At 43.6% G+C, this 21,688-nt stretch overlaps 1 protein-coding gene across 12 annotated transcripts in view; it reads left to right on the top strand.

Moving 5' to 3' along the window:
• Window positions 1-21,688, top strand: part of mef2cb (myocyte enhancer factor 2cb) — a 69,111-nt gene that overhangs the window by 37,684 nt on the left and 9,739 nt on the right. For 4 of the 12 annotated variants that reach the window (XM_013914443.1, XM_005722327.1, XM_013914442.1 and 1 more), the window contains 5 exons: window positions 3,074-3,277; window positions 16,875-17,018; window positions 17,201-17,338; window positions 19,720-19,900; window positions 20,721-20,768. In XM_013914443.1, coding sequence (XP_013769897.1) covers window positions 3,074-3,277; window positions 16,875-17,018; window positions 17,201-17,338; window positions 19,720-19,900; window positions 20,721-20,768 — 715 coding nt within the window. The remainder of the gene's footprint in view (window positions 1-3,073; window positions 3,278-16,874; window positions 17,019-17,200; window positions 17,339-19,719; window positions 19,901-20,720; window positions 20,769-21,688) is intronic. The other 8 variants (XM_013914463.1, XM_013914458.1, XM_005722332.1 and 5 more) reach the window with 6 other exon arrangements.

The raw sequence follows: 21,688 nt of genomic DNA, 5'->3' as shown, positions 1-21,688 counted from the left end.
TTTGGGTTACAAATTAAGCTTATTGTCCTGATCTTTGGTTACGAATATAGCATGTAAGTGTTTAAATATTGCAAAACTTCATCTTTTATCAAGTTTCTTCAAAAGACTGTAAACCAATGACACCTCACATGGATTTAGTTTTAAGTACTTGGAAAACAGGTTCATAGTACCTGTTAACCGCTTCTGTTTGGGCCTAGTGAGATGTTTTAAGCCTGCACAGGAAAGACTGGAGGTGACATAAGCAAATTGGACGTTGATGGGCTAAAAGTATTGCAAGATGACATCATATCATGCCAGGAAGTCACAATAGAGTTATCTTGAAAAGTCAACTATTGAGCTTCAAAACCTGCATTGATACGGTGCAAATCAGCATGTCCTCCATGCCTTGTAAGATCTTTGCGGACTTTAAGCATTCACTCTGTTTACTTGCGTGCATTTGTCTTATATTCGTGGATGTATGCACACAGCGTAGTAGTATGTGTTTTAGAGGTAGCATGTTGTACGTGTCAGGTTGAGATAAGGCGCGGGGGGGTGTGATGTGATATTTATGTAGGTGTTATAGTTTGGTCAGTTAAAACTTTTCATAATCGCACCCATTCTCTTCCCTGTGGTGCTGTTGAAGCCAGACTATGTGTAAATTATAATATGTGCGAAATGCTTCTGCACGCAGTTCCTCATCTAAAGCATGAGGCTAAAGACAACTTTGATTGAATTCCGCTCTTTGTTTTCTGCATTTTGAGCTGAGAAGCCGAGAATGCGTGTCTCTGAAAAGTACATTGAAGGATTTGTATGAGTGCGGTGAAGCTCGCGGCAGTCCTCACCTTTGAGACCGGCTGATCTGGACCTCTGAGACCCACACCCCTTCCAACTGTGCGTCCCATCTGCACTTTTTTTTTTTTTTTTGAAACATTAATGGCCCCAGCAGAGTGAGTGACTGAGTGAGTGGCTGATAACGGAGCTTGGCCGCCAGCTAGCTGTGTCCTGCGTCTGCCCCCGGTGCCCCATGCATCAAAACACCAAGGGAAGACAACACTCTGCTTGTCCTGTCCCTGAAAAGCACGCCTTGACCTTATGTTCTGCAGTCCTGTCATCTTATTTACCTGCACAACTTGTAATTCAGCCTCACTCTTGTAGGGCTTGCAGACCCTCTTTTGGGGTGCTCACTTTTCAGTTGTGAATAAAGAGCGCAGAGTGATTTGAATATGACAATTAATCCTATTGTCACAAGATGCCATTTGATCTTAGACTATAAAAGTGAGGCTTGTTTTTTTGTTTTTTTTGTCACTTTTCAGCATGCCTGTATAAATGTCAGCATGGTATTTAGAGCCCAGGGGAGCGTTTTTCTACACATTTCGTCAGTGAGTCACACGTGTGTGTACCGAGGTATAGAACCTGACACAGTGCTTTGTAAGGAGGTAGCACGCCGCATGTCTGTGTCTTTGGTTTCAGCCTCTGTTGTCTGACGAGATAGTTTGGCATGAGGCGGTGACATCAGTGGAAAACTTTAAGATGGGGTGGGGTGGGGTAATGGGGTGGCAGCGACAAGGTCCAGGATAAGACGGTCCAGTCCTGGTAGAAAGGCAGAGCAAGAGAAAGTCAGGGTGGAGGTTAGGGATGGTTTGATGTTCCGTTCCCCTGGTGCATCCTGGGAGATATTGTTTCAAGAAATTCAAAACTATCTATCAATATCTATTCAAGCCTATCTCCTCTTTCAGTTGTAAAAAGAAAATGTGAAGGGCAAGGCATGATGGGTAAATGCCAAAAAAATCTATTCAGGATCTATCACAAGCAAGGCTTTCTTTATAAGGGCCTTATAACTGTATTCTGAGCTTGTATTTGTTCTGAATTCATCTGGTATCTTTGGCCCACTTAAGTGAGTAGAATGGGCAAAAATGCAGTTAATCAACAAACTGAGATTGTTAGTTACCAGCTGGGCATAGCTCTGGCAGAATTTATTCTTTATTAAAAAAAAAACAAAAAAAACTTTGTCAATACAAGTCTCCAATGTAAATAATACACACAGTCACAGAGGAACACAAGAGACAGTTCTATTAAAAAAAAGGGGAGGAAAGAAACATGATGCTGTGTTAAGAGAGGCAAGCTGGCAGTGGAGCATTTTCTCTTTTTTTCCCATTCAACTAAAGAGTGCGCACACATGGCTTGGAAAAGAAACCAGGTGCAGCTCACTGGCATTAACTCACTTTCACTGTTCTAGTTTTGATTCAAACAATAGAGGAATAAGGCTGTTCTATTTTGACAGTGTTGGTCCTTGTGTGCCTGTATTACTAAAGGTACTTGTCTTGGGCTTCACACACATACACACACAGATATATATATATATATGAAGGAACAGTAAGAGAGAGGGGAAAGAGACACTTTTTGTGGTTCAAGTTAAGCGCGTTATCACGATCTGTGCGCTGACTAAGTGCTTTAAGTATGGTCGAGGAAGCTATCTGTTATTTATATCACTGCTTGTTATTTGCTATGAGACTCGGTTAATTGGGCAAGACAATAACCGAGCTAGTGTTAATGTCGCTACATGGAAAACGGTTAATCTCAGCTCATTTTTAGATGAAAATAGTGTGTGTTTCTTTTGTGCAGAAGCACACATTCGGACCATCTGAAAAAAAGACAATTTAACTTGACATATGTTCCAGGATGAGACTCTGTGTGCTTTGATGTACAAGCAATAACTGACCTTCTTTACCGTTATCTGACTGAGACAGAGTATTTTCAGTTCCTTAAATGCAAGCCCAGCTTCTTTTTTTCCTTTTTCCTGGTATAGTGGATAGACTGTTACAGTCAGTGGGTGTTAAACCATTAGCAGACTTCACTTTCCTTTAATGCCATTTCCCTGAAAACTCAAAATTTTTAAAGAGGAAAGTTGCGGTGTCAAATTCCTATTTATTCTCTCATTGCAAGCGAAGCGGTTGAGGGTGGGGGATTTTTTTTTTTTGTCATAATCAAATTCTTAATACAAGTCAGATAAAACAGCCTAGTTTGATTGTAAGTGTGCCACAAAAGTAAACTAAACACAAATCCCTCTTCTCCCTTCTTCTCTCCTTTCACTCAGGTGACATTTACAAAGAGAAAGTTTGGCCTGATGAAGAAGGCGTATGAGCTGAGCGTGCTGTGTGACTGTGAGATTGCCCTGATCATCTTCAACAGCACCAACAAGCTGTTCCAGTATGCCAGCACAGACATGGACAAGGTCCTGCTTAAATACACTGAGTACAATGAGCCCCATGAGAGCAGGACCAACTCTGATATTGTGGAGGTAAGCTACGAGAAAACACAGACGGCACACACACACGTGCACGCGCACAGACACACAGGAGCGCACGCTCGGGCGCAGACATGGACGCTCATGCAAACGCACAAGCAGACAGATGGTTACAGCATTTGTGACTCATTCAGCAACCCTTACTTCTCTCTTTTAGTCTTCACACCTAACATAGTGTACAAAATAATTGCTCCCATAGTTTGTCACTTTTCCCCAAGGGTTCAGTACCACTATCAATCACTGTTAGAAAAACTTATTTTAAGACTCACAATAAGTCATTAATTTCAAGACAGTGTGTTTATTCAAATTGTTTTCTTGTGTCGCCTGCACTTTGCAGCATAAAAGAAGTAGCCTATCATCGATCTGGGCCTTTTAGACTGTCACCTGTGGTGTGTAATCACCACGCTGTGCCCTTGGTGTCTTGTCACCATTGATGTGCCTGTGAGAGGAGGATGTTGATCGGACTTGCTTTGGACACATGTCGCTAGAGTGGCTCAAGGCGATGTTAAACAGCGCTGTCAGCCACGCCACTAGGCAGGTAGATAAAGCAGGAAATGACGCTTGCACCCTCCTGAATCCTTAAGCTTTCAACGTGAATCTGTTATGCAACATTCACTCTGGAGCTCTGACCTCGTGGGCCACACACAAACATGAATGCAGTCATGTGAAGTTTATCCCTTTCCCCTGCTCTCTCTCTTAATTACGCTCACACTGTGCTTTGCAAATGTAAGTGTGCCTGCCCCACAAAGCAATCCTGAATGGATATTACATATATGTATATATATGAACATTAGAATCCCTGCTCTTTGTCTTTATTGTTACACAGAATCCTTAAATATATAAATCCAGATTTAATTAGACTCATTTTACTACAACATTTGCTAATTCCATACATTTGCCTGCTAACCAGAATTAAAATCCTCTTTATGTTTGATGTTTCCAATTCTACCCACCGACCAACACAATAGCACAAGTAGAATAATATGTATCCCATTTTAATTTTAGAGCAATCTATTGTGACAGTAAATACTACATAAATACTGTTTAGGACTTTGAGGTTAAGAAATGAGTCTGTGTCCATATATAATCCCCTATTTTTAAATCAATTGTTATTGTAGAATACAACTGATTCACAACATATTTTGCTTGCAAATGATAGGTCACCTGGTTATGTTCATGGAAGATACACAAAATAAATAAATAAAAACATTAACATTATGAAGCGGTTGGCCACTCTAACACAGGACAGAACAGTATGAGACTTTTTCCATATGGCTGTTACTGGGCTTCATGCCCATCTAACATCAACTGGTGTTCACATGTACATGTACATATTGCCCACGTTTTCTACATGTCATGTTTGGAGTTAGCCAAAATAAATTATGTGGTAAGAAATGCTGTACTACTGTTGTACATTAAGTGCATTAGGCATTAGCTAATGATGATCTTTGTCAAACACTGTGTGTAACCACAGCTTATTTTTTAATGTTACTAGAAATACTTATCAATTGCCGGAGTTTCATACTCCTTAATTGTATGCCTTTAGTAATTTTTGCATACTTTTATCACCAGTTTGCCTCTCAGCACAGGTGTCCTTTGCTCACCAAGTCTTTCACTCACTCTGTAGTCAGTTTATTATCCTTCCCCAGCTGAACCCATGAAGAGAGTGATGTATAACTAGTGCTTGTGACAAGAGCTCCCTGCTTTGAAGCTCTTTCTCTAACTGTCTCCATTAGAGAGCAGAGGATAGCTAACGTGTAAACAGCCATGTCAGGGGGAGATGGTAAAGAGCCTGGTGGGGGGAGAGTGCTATAAAGCACTACATATAATGTGATCCCTGGAGAACGGAAGCTCTGCCATCTCTGAGAGACTCACAGCGGGAGAAATCGACCTGAAGAGGCCTTTAGCCTGAGCTGCGGTGTGCTAAAGGGATTGGCCACAGGGTTGACACTAGCACGTTTAGCGTGGGTGGGAGGGAGGGGGGGGGGGTGATGGGGGGGTACAGAGAGGGAGGGGGAACAAAGGGGAACAGCATGGTCAGATCTTTTCCTACAAGCCATGTGTGCCGACGTCAAAGCTGCAGTAACATGGGTGGCGTGTTGAGTTTTAAGTAAGGAGCAGAGCAGACTTCCTCTTGAGATGGCAGTATGATGAAAAGGAAAAGAGGAGGTTCTTCACAAGATGAGGCGCTGATTTTAAAGTGTAACAAAACAAAACAAAGCGAAAAAATAAAATGAAAATCTTAAATATGAAGTCGTATATATGTCAGATTTAATTTCAAATTTGTAGAAAGCTCTTGTCTCTGCCACTATGCTCAAATGCATGCATCTCTCTTCCTCTGTTGCTGCTGTGCCTGAAGGTGTAGTGGGAGGAGAGGCAGAGGTAGGGGAGCGGAGCTCAGAGTGTGGGCGGCTGGCATAGAGGCCCGCTACATTAGCAATAAAGCTCTATGTAATTAGCATGTCTTTGGTTGATAATTAGCGTTGTTGAGAGAGTGGCACTGAGTACGTTGCACAGCCTCTCTAGCAACAGCATGTTTACAAGAGGCTGGAGGGCTTTTCTCTCTACCTCTCTCACTCTAGTCTGCCTTTCTCTTCTGTATCTATTTTCTCATTGGAGTCGCTAAGCTATTCTTTTTTTTTTTCATTATTATTATTATATAGAATTTATGTTTGGGTCAGTGGGTTTATTTATTTGAAAGACAGAAATAGGAAATCGAAAAAGGAAAGAGAGGAGTAGTAAAGAAGGTCTGATGACTCACCGCAAAACCGTTTCATCTAGGAACAACACTTGTTCAAATATATGAGAAAGCAAAAGAACAATAAACCAAAGCTAACCCTCCTGTGAGAGAAGTGGTGAAACAAAAGAGACATCACTAATGGAAATTATGTTCACAGTGCACAGTGTCTTTTATTCTGTCTTTCTCCCATCACCCCCAACCTGCTCCTCCCTCCCTGGCTCTGACAGAGGTTTCTTCCTGTTAAAAGGGAGTTTTTCCTTCCCACTGTCACCAAGTGCTTGCTCAAAGGGTTTCTTAGACTGTTTGGGCCTTTCTTTCTATTATTGTAGTCTTTCTCTTATAATATAAAGGCGACTTGAGGCGACTGGCGCTATATAAATAAAATTGAATGAACTGAAAGACATATACTAATCAATAGAGTAGCAATTAGAAACAAAGTGAGGATTTTTTTTTAAGTTAGTCTTATACACTTTTCAATTTAATCCTATTTCATGTAGGACCTGTTAGCCCACTCAGACTCCAGTGACTGGATTAAATAAAAACATAATATGTAGCTCTTCCATAAAAATACGGAGAAGTCCACTTAATTAATGCTAAGTGTTCAAAAACACATCCAAGCTGATCTCTCTCTAGTAGCTCGATGAAAGCAAACACAGAGGCAGACCCTCCATCATTTGATGTCCGTGCAGGTTCCAAGTGTGCCGTCCTGGCAGGTCTACAGCACACTCTGAGTCTGGCTCCGGATAAAACAGTCAAACATGCAGATAGATTTCCTATACTCTCTGTCTGCCAGGCCAGTTTCCTGTACATGTGAACAGCATTAGAGGAGAAATGGTAAGCTGTGTTGGGAAATGACAATAGAATAGATTCATCACTCGCTTTTTCGCTGGTTTTATTCATGCTTAAGAACAATCACTTTGAGCCGTTACTGGTGATTTATATTCCGGTATGGGGGTTGTTAATTGCAATAGCACATGAAAGAGTCCTTTCTTCCCCTCCTGATGATTGCAGATCTATCCCAAACCTAAGAAGCATTGGCTGGGTCTTGCTGTGATCGAACAGCCCCAAATCCAACAACGCACTTCGGCTTTGCCAAATCCCTCTTCTACAATGTGCTTGTTTTCCCCCGCTGTTGAAACAAAGAACACAGGTTTTTGAAACAACTGAAGGGTTAGTGAGTGTGTGGTGATCTGAAGATATATCGCCTCAACACCTAAAAAAAGAACCCAAAAAAACCCGCAAATGAAAAAGTGTTTGTGTGCCTCTATGCACACTTATAGCATATATGTGCTTAAACACACAAATACACTAATGTGTTTGCTGTGTAGGTGTGCTCTCACAGTGGCCTCACTGCATGGGTGTATGTGTGTGTACATACACAGTGACAATTGGCTCAAACCCTGCAGCACTAATGGCATTGTGATGACCTCAGCCAGGGTCACACGCTCCGATGCCATTGGCTCAAGTATCACATGGAATAGCACATGGCTCTTGGTACTGAAGTGCCCTGCATGCTTGCCTACCTGCCAGAGGATGGCCACTGGCCAATCCCATTTCCAGCAGATTAACCTAATCTGAAAGTTCAGCTCACCCTGTAATCTTAAACAGCAGCAGCAGGGATCTGACTCCCTGCCTATCCTCAACTCTTTTTTTTTCACTTTCCCTCCCTCTGTCCTTACCCAGAAAAAAAAAGCTATTGAATGAGAGGGGGACGGGAGGGACAGAGGGATGGATGAGTGTGAGAAGAGAAGGAGGGAGGGAAAGAGGGATGGCAGGAGGAAGGCTGGTAATTATTTCCAAAGGTCATTCTGTTAATGACTACCTGCTTGGCTAATGAGATTCAGCAAAGCTCCCTCACCATGTTTCACCCTGCGTATGTTTCACCCGTGTGCCGAGATGTGCGAGAAGCACAGGTGTGATTTCAGCCCAGTGACAGTACACTTGAGGGAGGGAGAGTGTGAGAGAGGGGGTGGTGTGTGCTGCTGGAGGGGTGTAAATGAAGAAACATAAAGAGAAAGTACATCAAGCAGGTATATGCATTCCAGCTCAACGCTCAGCCATTTGGAAAGAACATCACATTACCATACATTCTAAGCACTGCTTAGCCGATTTCGCCATCTCCTCAAAAAATTACTTACTTTCTCAAGTTCTCCAAGCCAACCAGACCTGAGCTCCCTCTCTGAAGTGCTAGTATGCTCGTGTTCTGCCTCGCTCTTATGAAAATATTTTCCAGCTATTCTGCGTGCTTATTTGGTTTCTAAACAGCAACGAGAACATTAGCCTTGAGCGGTTTTTCAATGCTGATCTGCTCACTGAATGGCTTCTTCTCATAGCTCTTAAAACTGTATTAATTGCTCCAACAAGAATGCAATTTATACCCTATTGCTTTTGCGTTGGTCGCCTCCAAGAGAAATAAGGCCGTCGTATCATATCTTGTGCTTTGGTTGTCCACGGTAATTGAGTGTGCAGTCATTTTGTGTTTTTTGGAAGAGGTTGCATGTGGTGTGACATGGGAAGGGGTTGTCGGCACGAGGCCTCGGTGTTTACCGGGGATGAAGCGATTGACAGCAAGGCTTGTTTGTCCTGATGAGCTAAGGATTAAGTTCTGAAACTGCTTTGAGGGACTAAGTAAATTAACCTTGTGACACTGACGAGCTCGTAGTAAAGCGGTTTGTTAAAACAAAGGCTCCCAATGACAGACTGTTTACATGCTGTAGCAGGTTGTCAAAAATTCCTTGTATGTGGGGTTGAGTGCATGTTAATTAACGTTGAAAAGCAGGAAAGAGAAATTGTACCACTTTCAATACTGCTTCACACATCTCTATCATCAGTGCATAATTCATATTTACAGTGTTAGCAACAATTCATCTATTAATTTACAAGAATACTGGACTAGTGTAATAGCCTGTTGCCAGATGTCTCTGGCCTCCTTTGAAATCAACAAAACACATTGCCTCTTTATTCATTCAGTTACGCAAGACGTTTTTTCAACCCGAAGCTTGAGATACAAAAAAATATTGATCATTAAATGTACGTACTTTCAGCTACTCCACTCCTCTAAAATGTATCGAGCTCACCACTTAAAGCAACAGCCTAAAAACAACCCACCATTTTCTTTAAAATACCCATTTCTTAATAAATTCCTCAAAAAGTAGTTGCTTTCTAAAAATAGTCTACGGTGAAACTAAATATAGACGTCTAGCTGGCGGTTCTTGCTGTGAAAGAATAGAAGAATAAGACTGTCTCTGTCTCTGTCCCCCCCCCCCCACCCTTGTGTTTTAAACAAGGCTGGGTGGGGGTTGTTTCTGAAACAGAGGAGTGAGTAAGCAAAGTGTCAGGATATTCATCCAGTTTCTCTCTCTCTCTCTGTTCTTGTTGATCAGTTATGAAGAGTTGCCCTCGGCGACCACATTCATAAGACCACTGGTTTGAGACCCTGAACTGCCTACAAACATTTGGTCCTTTGAATGAAATAGTCTGTTTTTTGTTTTGTTTTTTAGTGCAATTCTCTTGTTGATCCACCGCCTCATTCCACCAAACAGAGCCTTCCTGTCTGCTTTTCAAAAACTTTTCCATTACAGAAAAAGGAAATTAATTTCTCTGAATTGCTATCATATGTTTGGGCCGATCTGAGTACGTTTTGATCAGCAGATCTGCTTTACATACAATTGATCAGCCCGGAGAACCCATATGTCTGTGGCTTCCACCCTGCATCAAGGCACAAAGAGAACAAATTCATGCCCACCCACCCCTTTTTTGAAAAAGAACAAGATTTCAGATAATACAGCATATGTGATCCACAGGCGTGGCACTTTATTCCACATCAAATGCCCGCTGACCAGAAAAGCAAAAGCTAAGGCAAGAAACTATATTTCTTAGATCGCTGTCAGAGGTGTTTTTTTAAGGTCAATACTGAAACGGAAGTCTGAAGTACTCACACAACAACAAAAGGTTTTTAAAAATAGACTGTTTGAAATGTGCCAATATGTGGTCCCCGTGGTGAGGAGCAGTGAAAAAGGCAGGCCACTTCTGAGGCCACGCTGCCAAAAGGCAAGACTTTTCCACTACACACAGCCCAAAACAATTCACGCCAGCCATTAGGATGAAATGATGCCTTGTTCTTTGAAACTATTTGTGGAAAATTCAGAATAAAGATCTATTTTTACATATGGCATTCCCTTCCCTGCCTAGAGCTTCCTCTTGGCCCTACCTCCTCCACCCCCACCATGGTTACTGATTTGGGCAGGGTGTGGAAACTCAAGGTCACTGTATAGAGGTCAGCCGGCTGGTCATTGTTACTGAAGGCCTCCCCCCGGCTCCCTTTTCCTGCTTTGGCACCACGCGATAAGAGACAGAGAGACAAAAGACGATAAGTGACGATTTGTAGTGGTCGTCTTTTTTTTGTTGTTGTTGTTGTTGTTGCTAAAGGGTTGGGGGTTAGGTGGAGTTTCAAGAAATGAAAAAGAGGTTGGGCGAAGGAGGCTTGAGGTTTGTTACCTGATGCTAATTTAAAAGTATGTTCATTTTTGATATGATTCATGGTGTAGTACAGTCACATGATGACTGTGGCATAAACAGGCCACGTGCAATTTCACTGTACAAAGTATGCAAAGCGAAATACGCGTGGAAAACACACAATTTAACCATTGCGAATCGATTTCTACATTGCACCAGAAATACATATAGACCCGCACTCATTTCTCTCATTTGAATAGAGAAGCGTTATTCAACTGCAGTGTAGATGGGGATGAAAGATGGCTAGGTTAACAGCGCAGACATAAGTGCCCTCTTTATCCAGTTTCACTGAGCTGGCATTGTGTCTCATTATGTCTATCTGGCTAATTATACAGTGTGGTGACAAGTCTGAATGACCACTTTGTTCCCAGGGCCGGGATGCTGCTGTAACAAACAGTGTTGGATTCTGACATGTGCTTAGTGTGTGTCTCTTCCATATGGGAAACACTGCACCATCTGGTATTCTGATGTGTACTGGCTAGCTAAGATTGTGTGTCTGTGAGTGGGCTCTCGTCTGCAGTGGGCTCTTCTTAATAGTGATTTTAGCACATGCACCATCAAAGTGGCACAGTTTGGAGAAATGTGGAGGAACCTTGTTGCACACAGTGCCCTTTCCCTCTGTCTTCTTTTCTGCCTCTCTCACTTGCCTTAACACTTTCTCTCTGTTTGTTGCTATATATCTCACTCCCTTTTGTAATGTTGAGTAAACTCTGTAGTCTCTAGAAAGCTAATAATCACATGTTTAGGCGGTGTTATTACAGAATTTACCACCAGGGATGATGGATCCCAGGTGCCAACGTCTGATTACTTATTACAGTGCAGCAGGGCAGCGGGGGTAAGGGGCATCAAAGCTGCTAAAGCACTGAAAGGCCAATGATGCGATAGTTTCTTAAACAGTGAATAAGGATACAGAGATAATGACTTAAAAAAAGAAGCAGGCGGGGACATTAGATGGGACATTAGGGATTAGAGGTCCTATTCCTCAGATTGGTAACCTACAAAATAAACCATCTCCCCCAAATCGCTCACACACATACACACTCCATGTAGCCATCATCCATGGGCATGCCCCTCGACATGGTCCTGGCATGTTCAAACCACGCTTCATGAAACTGTGGCCCTCTTGCCTTTGGTCTGCCATCTGCTTCCAATAAACTAAGCCAGCCTGATCCCTCTGATGTTCCCTCCACTCTGAAAGGCAGACAGAAAGGACAGGCGAGCGAGAGAGACAGCAAGCGAGGAAGAAAGACAAAAATGGGAGCAAGTTAGATTGAGCCAAACGAACCCAAAAAAAGAAGAAAAAAAAACGAAAGAAAGAGGAAAAAACTTAGAAGAAGAAACAAAATAAGAAGAATAAGATCACATCTCAGACATGCTATTACCTCTTCCCTGCCGCCAGGAAGACCACCCTGCTGGTGCTTATTGTGAATTGGCGCTGGGAGGTCTTAATCCACAGTAGGTCCACTTCATGACTACCTCCATCTTATTTTTGATAAGAAAGACAATGTTTCTATTTGTCTGTGCACCCCTATGGACACAAAACCCCTTTGCTTCTCACCAATGTGACAAGAGATGGTTTTCTAAATAGATACACACCCCAGCCTACATTGACTCCTCACACTTTGCAAAGTACGATATATACAGTCTGCTTACTGAGAATGTTTGATAGCTGGAATAAAGTAAAGCCATTTTTAATAGTGCAACATGGCAAGCTTGGAGCCTTCTAGACAAAAGATTTCATTTGAGTGCCGTTTTATTTTAGTTTAACAGCACAGCAATCATGATTAACCATAAGTGGCGCTGTTACTGATGTTTTTATGTTGCACTTGTCTATCACAGACTTGTTTCCCACCCACTGCTGAAATATGCCACAAACCCCATAAACTGGGTCCATTTATGGTGGGAAACATTCCCGCTATTATATATTATTTTCTTTCTGGGTTTAGCTTACCGTAGTGCATGTGCGTTGAAGATCACACAGTGTTGACAGAGATATAAATGACCTGTAATACACTGGCTGTTTGGTGGAGCGCCTTTGCGCCGATGCTCCCTGTTATTGGGTTGAAGACACTGAGGAACATTCGCTGGCCTGACCGTCGCCAATAGCTATAAACACAATATTGAATGTGTCGTAGCCTTCAGCCACTGCCAGCATAACTACAGAGGGAAAATGGTCAACAATGGATCTCTTTCCAAACACAAATCCTCAACTGCCCAGGGTCTATCAGAAATAAAGATGTACCCGTCAAGTCAACAGTGTTTGACTGAGCTTCTGTCGAGATGTGGTGGTTTTGCAGAAAATTAGGGGACTAGCGCAGAGGTGGTGAGACAGAGACAGACTGAGCAACAGACTGAGACAGAAATATGGGGGCAGAAAGACGGATTGAGGGATAGAGAGGGTGAGCAGGGTGGCAGAATGCCGAGCAGACGGATCCTGGTATGGCAGGAGCTCTGGGCAGGCGTCAGCTGTCCCTAGCAGACTCCCTGGGGCCACCCGGGATTCACACCCAAATACTCTCCGCTGTTTTTCTCAGGAGCTAAATGAAGTTATCGCTCACACCCCCAACCTATGAAGTGAATATAGAGCAAGCGTTTTCCTGCAATTAAAACATTAGGGAACGGCAAGCGTGTTAGAATGTGAATCAGTTTCTTTGTAGCTCAAGCTGGCCTCGGTCTCAGCTCAGGTTACCTCCGTTAGGTTTTTACAGCGGCGTCCTGCCGTTCCTCTTACACCAGCCCCAGTCTAGGCTAGCTTAGCTGAGGGTGTAAAAACTGAAGGGTACCAATGAGACGGGCGTCTCAAGTATGTAGGACACCTTGTCTATGCTGTGCCTGCCTCACACAGGCCCTGTGAGTCAAGTCATGAGGGAGCATCATGAAGAAGGAGTTTAATTAGGAGCAAGCCTCCAAAGGGGCCAGAGAGAGAAACACAGAGCCAAGCAAGAAGACACAGCTTTTTTGCTGTCTTTGCTCCTCGCCATACTTTATATCGCACCTTCCTCTTTCTCACATTTACAGCACGAACTCTCTATAGCATTCTGCGTGACTCTTTACATCGCTGTAGCATTTTGCTGTCTTCTAACCTCCTTTCTCTCACACTTTCTCCTCATAATCTGGTGTCCCTGTTTGGCCATTTCTTTCTTGTGATTCACAACACGGCAGCAGAGGGTAATATTTAATGTGAAAAAAATGTCAGTCATCGCAAACCGGGGTAATAAAAACGCTATAAACTTAAATAATGCTCATTTATGCCAGCAGCCAAAAGATTAGCTTCTTTTTTAAGAATACAGAAAGAAAATGAAGTTACTTAGAATATTGAATAATTTTAATTTAGGCATGAGAATGTGGGGGAATTCTTTGTGCATAAAATTATTGCCACAAGTGAACTGCACCAAAGTGTTTTTGTTTAATCCTCATCCTATTACCGTATTCCCCAAAGACTCCCTTTTCATGCCAAGTCTTCATTCCTGTACTCCTGTTTCTCTCAATATTACAACAGCAACCTTTTTTTTCACTGATCATTATTCTCCCCATTATTTTGAAATATAAGTCTTGGATGTGCCTTATATAATGGTGATGTTACTGTATAACAGACTGAAAGTTTGGAGCAGCACTCAGTGGCATATTCAAGGAGCAGATAAAGCAATGGGCTATTAGAGGAGGGTAAAACACATAGGATGGCTTGAAAGTAGGGCAGCAGGATGGTGAGGTGGAAGGCTGAAGAGGGAGAAGTCCTTCTAAGGCTACATGAGCTCTTCAGCAGTTCTGATTGGTTTCTGGGTTGTATGCTAGGCCTTTGGCAACAGGTGTGATGCCTTTAAACAGGTGGGCATAACTGAGATGAATGGCATAACATCTTTGTACTGCACCCTAAATAAACCGAGGCCGGCTGGAAAGCTAAGCCTGGGTCAGTCATGCAATACTCACACCCTGGCTAAATGCACCTCCATAAACACACAGGGCAACTATTGCCCAACTACTGCTACACCGCCAGCTCAATTACCCCATATGGGTGTCACCTTTAACTCGGCCCCCGTTCTCCTCTCCCAGCAATGCTCCACGGCTATTCTTCCAAGAATGGAAGTAACTCTCTCATGGACTCATGTGCTGGTGGCAGTAGGTGGAAATCTATGCAAGTAGGAAGAAAAGTTGTTTTGATTTTTCTTCTTTTTTTTTTGTTTGTTGTTTTTTTTTCCTTGCATGCATTCTCATGTGAGCGGAAAAAGGCCAGTGGTTCAGCTCTTGTCAGTTCGATATGATACATCGCCAAGGCCAGATTGAAACTACGCAAAAGAAATAGCAAAGTTTTACATCTCACGCCTTTGCCAAAAAAGACAGCATGCTAAACCTCTGTGCCCCTTTTGTTCTCTTGACTCATCCTCCTCAGATAGAGCAAGAGTGCCTGATTCACTGTAGGTCTATTGGAAGTCAGATCTCCTGCATCGCCTAGCGTGATTTGTTTGGTGTGATTTCCTGAAGACTGTCAAAGATGTGAGAGATGCTTTCAAATTCAGAATTCCAGATTTCCACTCCAGGGGCCAAGTGAGGATTCAGAGAGAGAAAAAGGAGAGCCAGCAAATGTTGACACACTTACAGTAGCTGCCTCGCCACGAGACGCCTCAGGAATCAAACAGTTATCACACAACACACAAAAGAAGCCCTCTAAGTTCACTAAAACCACACTCAAAACAGGCCTTTGTTGTGCTGACATGAGAGATGACTGGATTTTTATTTGTTTTCTAAGCAGGCAGATCGCTCCTTGTCACTTCTGCTGCTGGTTGTGATGGAGTAGCTAGCACTCGTATCTCTTCTGTGAGTGAGTACTGACAGAGACAAACAAATGAGAGGAAGAAGTTCACCGAGATTAACTTATCTTAGCATCTATCTTCCTCCTTTCTCCTGCTCAGTCGCTCTTTCTTTTTTCTTGACTAACACCCACTCTCACACACCCACACATGCACACACACACACACACAGACTCATTCCCCTCTTTCCCCACCCACACACACACACACACACTATACAACATATACAGAGAAGCGCACACTCTCACACACTTGATCAGCATCAAATACAAGGTGTGCTAAAGTAAATTTAATTACGTCTGTCTGATATGGAGCTTCAGATGAAAGTAGGAGAGCGCAGTGTGAAGCGATGACTGCACAGACAGGAGCAGGCCCGTGATATTCCTCCCGTAGACTAATCTCCCTTTATTAAAGCCAGGAGGAGAGAGGCAAGGGGGAGGGGGGGGGGGGCATGTGGTGGATAGGAGAAGGAGGAGGAGGAGGAGGTGGTGTCTTTGATGAGATCTCTCTAACTGTCAGCTACTGTACTTTTCTTCTCTGCCGCTCGGTCTTTGTCTCTCTCACTTTTGCGAGGCAAATGAACACAGCACCTATCGTTAGATGCCCACTTGCTCAAGCAAACATACCCTCGTGCTATCACACACAGTAATGCGCTCTGAAACTTATCCCTGTTGTTAAGGTTGTCAACAATATCTAAAAAAGGACAGAGACAGCTACAGATACAGCCCCCCCGCGCCAACCACCACCACCTCTCGTTTTCTTATTTATTCCAATGCTCTCTTTGTCTGTCTCTCTCCTCCAGTGAGAGGGAGTGGTGATCGAGTGGAGAGTGTGCGTGCGCTTTTTTCCCCTTCTTCTTTCAGCGTGCTATTTTCTGTCCACTCTAATGGGGGCAGGTGGCCATCAGGTGGCCAGAACAGAAACTGCCACATTTAATAGCACATACACCACACTCGTAAACTTGTGCACCTCGGCTGTATTTTAATTCTATTTCACGGCCCTCTGATAATTATGGTTGTAAAATATGTTTTACTTTTATGACTGTTCCCTTTTCTGTGCAATTATGAGGTTTTAAGGTCCCCCCTTGATTTATCATTCTGTTATGTCTTGTTATTGAATGTGATTGAATCATTTGTGCCTTTTTTTTCTGTGTTTAGCGGCATGTTTACTTGTTCATAAAAATAGGCCGTGTGTCCTCACCCCATACCATCTTGTTAGAGTTCATACCGTGAGCGTTTTCTTTTTGTTAAAGCTTTTTTTAAAATTAAGATAATTTGTAGCAAAGATCTCATTACCCTACGCAGTAAGCCAGATTTGTTCTTTGTTTTTTAATTTGATATAAAACCACATCGGTTTAAGAACTTTTCCAAAGTGTTTCTTTTTTTTCAAGATGTCCTTTAATCAGACTTGCATTCAAAAATGAACCTCCTCACACTTCATTACCATTATGTCCCTCCGAAGCTGTTCACCTGGGTTTCTCTTCCCTACCCCAAAGCCCTTCAACTATGTTGTGCAACTGCTCTGTTTGCAGACATTGAGAAAGAAGGGCCTAAACGGCTGTGACAGCCCAGATCCCGACGCAGATGACTCGGTTGGCCACAGCCCCGAGTCTGAGGACAAGTACAGGAAAATAAACGAGGACATTGATCTGATGATCAGCAGACAGAGACTGTGTGTAAGTACTTCTTGTTAAACCCAGAGCCTTCTTCTCACCTTTTCTTTCCTCTCTCTCCCTCCCCCCACATGCTTTCTGTTGCTTCATCCCTGTCATCGTCATCTGTTCCTACCGTCCATCTCTCCGTCCCTTCATGTGTGTGTCTCCCCTCCATCCTTCTCTGTGGTTGTGGGACCTGGCAGGCATTGAGCAAGAAGGAGAACAAAGGTGGCGAGAGCCCGGAGCTCGAGTCTGCGCTCATCCTCACCCCGCACACTGAGGAGAAATACAAACAGATTAACGAAGAGTTTGATCACATGATTAAAACTCATAAGATACCTGTAAGTACTGGGTTATACTCAGCAGGCTGACAAAATGCTGACTGGCAAGTAACTGTTGCGCTAACCCAGCTAACCACCATTGTTTGGAAGCAGACTAATTACACAAAGTGAGAGTGAGAGTAAGATCGGGGTAAAATTGCACTCTGCAAAATTACAGATCTTTGAATTTTCCTGTTTACAGTAGAGGGATGGTCCTTTAATTTGACATGTCTGCAACCATAACTAGTAGGCACGTTTGCTGATTTAACAGCATAGTTTCTTTTATGACAAATTTTAACCTCACCCGGTTCCCACCTTGAACCCGCTCTACCCATAATGCCTTGCCTGGCTCTCAGGAGAGGTGTGGTCTGCATGCGCTTTTCCTTTTCCTGCACCAAAACCCAGTGGTCTGTGACCTGCAACAACAGGGACAGACAGTGCTGGCAGTGAAACAGCTGCAGGCATTCGAACACTCTTAATAAGCCCGTCTTCCTAACTCAAAAAACTTGCTTATCTCTCCTCAGGCAAACGCCTTTGTAGCTTTGTATATGCCTAGATGTGTTATCTGCTGGATTTATATTATGTAGTGTCAACTTTACAGAAGACTTTAACCTATAGCTAGTTGCCAGGAACTACAAAATTGAGGCCTTCTTTCTATGTAAACTGAGCTTGCCACTCATTCAGAGAGCACATTATAGAATGGTTAGCGCTTCGGCCATACGGAGCAAAGAGATAATTCCATGGTAAATCACTCAGAGAAGAAGAGTAGTGTCTGAGCCGCATGGAGTAGGAGGAGATGTGGTTAGAAGCGAGGCAGTGGTTGGTGAGCTGGGGTGGTGCGTCGAGGTGAGGTGGGGTGTGTTTGGGATTGGAGAATGGGTGGGGTTGAGTGGTGGTGGGGGAGATGGAGGGGGTGGGGTGGGGTTCTGCAAACAACAAGTGGCAGTTCAGTGTGTGGTCAGAGTGGCTGCCAAGCACTGGGCCTCTGGATTGCAGGGGACTGTTGAGGGGACTGCGGGGAGAGGCAAAGGAGGAAGATGAGTGAAAACAGGAAGGATGGCACCAGTTAAAGGACAGCTCAGAAACGGGGCCCTTACACCCAGCAGTAGAGAGTGTGTGTGTGTACACATGCAGAAATGTGCACGTACGACGACAGCTCACACATTTTTAAATAATAGTTCACCGGGACCAATTAGGTCAAAAAAGTCCACCAAAGAGTCAGAGATGGAAGAAGTAATAGGGTGGGTGGGAATAAAAAAAACAGAACCAGAGACAGACCCTCAAAAAAAATAGCATATATAGGTTTTGGCTAGCCACTCCCGTGCAAAGTCGCAGTTAAAGCGAAACGTGGAGAGGCCCATAATGAAATATGGTTAGAGTAATCATCTTTGTACATTGAAATAATATTTGGCCTGCTAACAGAACATTAGCAGAGGGGAGAAAATTAAAGAAGCTGAGGCACATCGCCCACTTCCACATGAGCCAGGCTGATGATCTCCCTGATGCACTCCCTCCATGGCTCTGAGACACATGGCAGTAATTTAGGGTGCTATTTTCTACTTCCTAAAACTAACAATGCAGGATCAACCACTTCCAGGGCACTCCCAAGGTTAAACCCTTATGCCAAGTGACACAATAAAAATGACAAACTAGATGCCGGAGGCTTTTCATGTTCCTGGTGAGACTATTGACTGATCTGAGTGCGTCACTTAAAACACTTTACATAAGCTCCATATGATCTGAAAATAAGTGATCCCCCATTGTGTTCTCTTGTGCCGTTTTACTTTTGCAAGATATTCTGCAGGCTTGTTAGTGAGGTGAAGATAGACTGAATTATCTTAAGCGCTGGGACAGTGGAAAACGATTGGCTTTGTTCCCTGTGAACCACAGCCTTCCATTTTTTTATGTATGACTGTAATGACTTCAGCATAATATTTCCTTTGGTCAGCCTTTTGACTTTTACAATGGCAAATGTTACAAGATGTCAGGGCCAGCACTTGACTCCTACTAAGACATTAGTAGCCTCCAAAGTAACTCGATCACACTGAAATGAAAAAGTACCGCCAGTCCATTTATATTATCACTGAGGCAATTTCAGTAACTCTGAAAGGAGTTTTCCTTTTGTCTTTCATGCAATGCTGCTTTTGCCCAACTCTGCTATCTTGTATTTTTATTCTTTGCTGTAAGGAGTTCAGTTCATCTGTCCATTAGTCCTATTGAACTTCACTCTTTAAGTTTCTTTGTGTTCCTGGACTATTTCTGACCTGTCATGCTTTTTTCCTCTCTCTTTCTTTCTGTTTGTCTCATACTTCGCAAACCTTGTTTTATAACAATTCAAGCATCAGAATCATTGCAATCTTTAGTCTAATCACACCCATGTTTATGTCTCTCTATCGTCTCAGCAGGCCGTGCCCCCATCGAACTACGACATGCCCGTGTCCATTCCTGTTAGCAACCAGAACAATCTCATTTACAGCCATCCCGGTGGATCCCTAGGCAACCACAATCTGTTGCCACTGGCACACCACGGCCTACAGAGAAACAGCATGTCTCCTGGAGTTACACACAGACCCCCCAGTGCAGGTAATACAGGTCGGGTCTTGCACGCACTCATGCACCCATGTACATGCTGTTATCCCATCTGTCTATCTTCTCAACTGTGTGTACCTGTCTGTCATGTTAATAGAGGCGCACATAGAAATGTGCAATTTATTTTATGACAGCTACCCACAATTTTCCACCTAAAGGCAGTTAATGAATCCTAAGTCGTCCCCTCCCACATATATTCACATATTGCCTGCTCAGTATTCTGTTCAAAGTGAGCTGATGATTTAATGCAATGTAAAATCCCAAGCCACAGGCCTGCTGATTTAGTGTTCTGTTGTACACACAGGACGTCTGGCCTTATATATAGGCACCGAGTTGCTGGTGACATAAGCAAATTGGGCCTGTTGGTTTGTTATTGTTGTCCAAAGTCCTTTTTTTGTCCCTTTGGTCTGAAGGCTGCTGCCCACACCCTCACCCTGTCATTACAACTGGATGCTAGAAATGCCAGCGCAAACTAAATATGAGTTTTGGCGCTTGCAGCATCCATGCCAAACCGCACACGCTCTGGACCCTCCCACTCATCCACCTCTTATGCCTTAAAAATAATAATGTGTCATTTTTCTTGGACGACCGCTCGTAGTGTCCAGTTGCTAAGCGTGTTCAAGTTGGAGTGGGAAGCTGCGCCGCTTCTGGTGTCAGTGCACATATGACGGCCTGACACGCGCGCACACACACACACACACAGCACATTGTGATTAAACCGAGCGAGAGACAGAAGGTGCAGTGGAGCCAGTGTGGGTGTCTATCCTCTAATGGGTTTCTCTCGTTTTGCTGCGCTCTCTATTTCATCTTACAGGTGGCCTCATGGGTGCCGACCTTACCACTGGCGCAGGCACCAGTGCTGGTAAGAAAGCCCTCCTCTTCTCACACACAGATGTCTGCTAACATGCACACCCACTCACACACATACATGGCACCCACTCACCCACTTGGGGCCATAAAATGCATGACTAACACTAACCCAAACCCAAGTGGAGATTTTGTCCATGATGTGTTGAAGTTAGTGGTCGTGGAGTTCATCTGGGAATGTTTGCTCAGTGCCTGGGCTGTGACACATCCTGCCTGTGTTCGTCTATAAAATGGTAGAGCAAGTGGGGGGAAGAGAAGTAAAATGGCATTATATCCGGAGGCAGCAGATATAACAGAGATATTGCTAGATTCTTTAATGTACACATACAAATTTGTCTTGTTGTTTCTGTCACCTCTCGGATTTCTGTCTAGAACCAAATTAATTCAGTGTTTAGAGAGTCTCACGGTGGGATAATGATTCTGCCGGTAGCTCAGCAACACACATTTGGGAAACACGTGTAAAACATCTTATGTGTTAACTTCTGTTTGTACATGGGTTTGTCCCCGAGGACATGTGAGGCCCGCGTTTATAACAAAGAGACTCCCTTTTAAAGGGTTGAATTTTTACGACTTCAGCGTACGGTGCAGAGTGTAAAAAAGAGAGAATTGGGGGCGTCAGTGGGTCACAGCTGGGCAGCCTTGTCTGGCCCCCAAGGCTCTATCACAAGGGGTCAGTGCCTGGTTTCTCTGTCTGGACAGTCATCGCACACACAAACACATACGCGCGCACAACAGGCCCATTTGTTGTGGCGTGTGTTCCATTGACTGCGTTTTGCAGTGCATCCTTCAAAAGTAGCCTTTGTGTCACTGCGCTGAAGGAACAGAGGCACTCTGTGAGCGCTGCGCGTCGCTCAGCAGCGGCGAAAAACACAACGTGGAGAGAGAGTCATGTGGGAGCTGAAAGATTCCATTCAG

This window comes from Pundamilia nyererei, unplaced genomic scaffold, assembly GCF_000239375.1.
Source record: "Pundamilia nyererei isolate P.nyererei 1_Seehausen unplaced genomic scaffold, PunNye1.0 scaffold00006, whole genome shotgun sequence".
In the NCBI taxonomy this organism is placed as follows: Eukaryota; Metazoa; Chordata; class Actinopteri; order Cichliformes; family Cichlidae; genus Pundamilia; species Pundamilia nyererei.
This window is presented reverse-complemented; position numbering and strand designations above follow the sequence as displayed.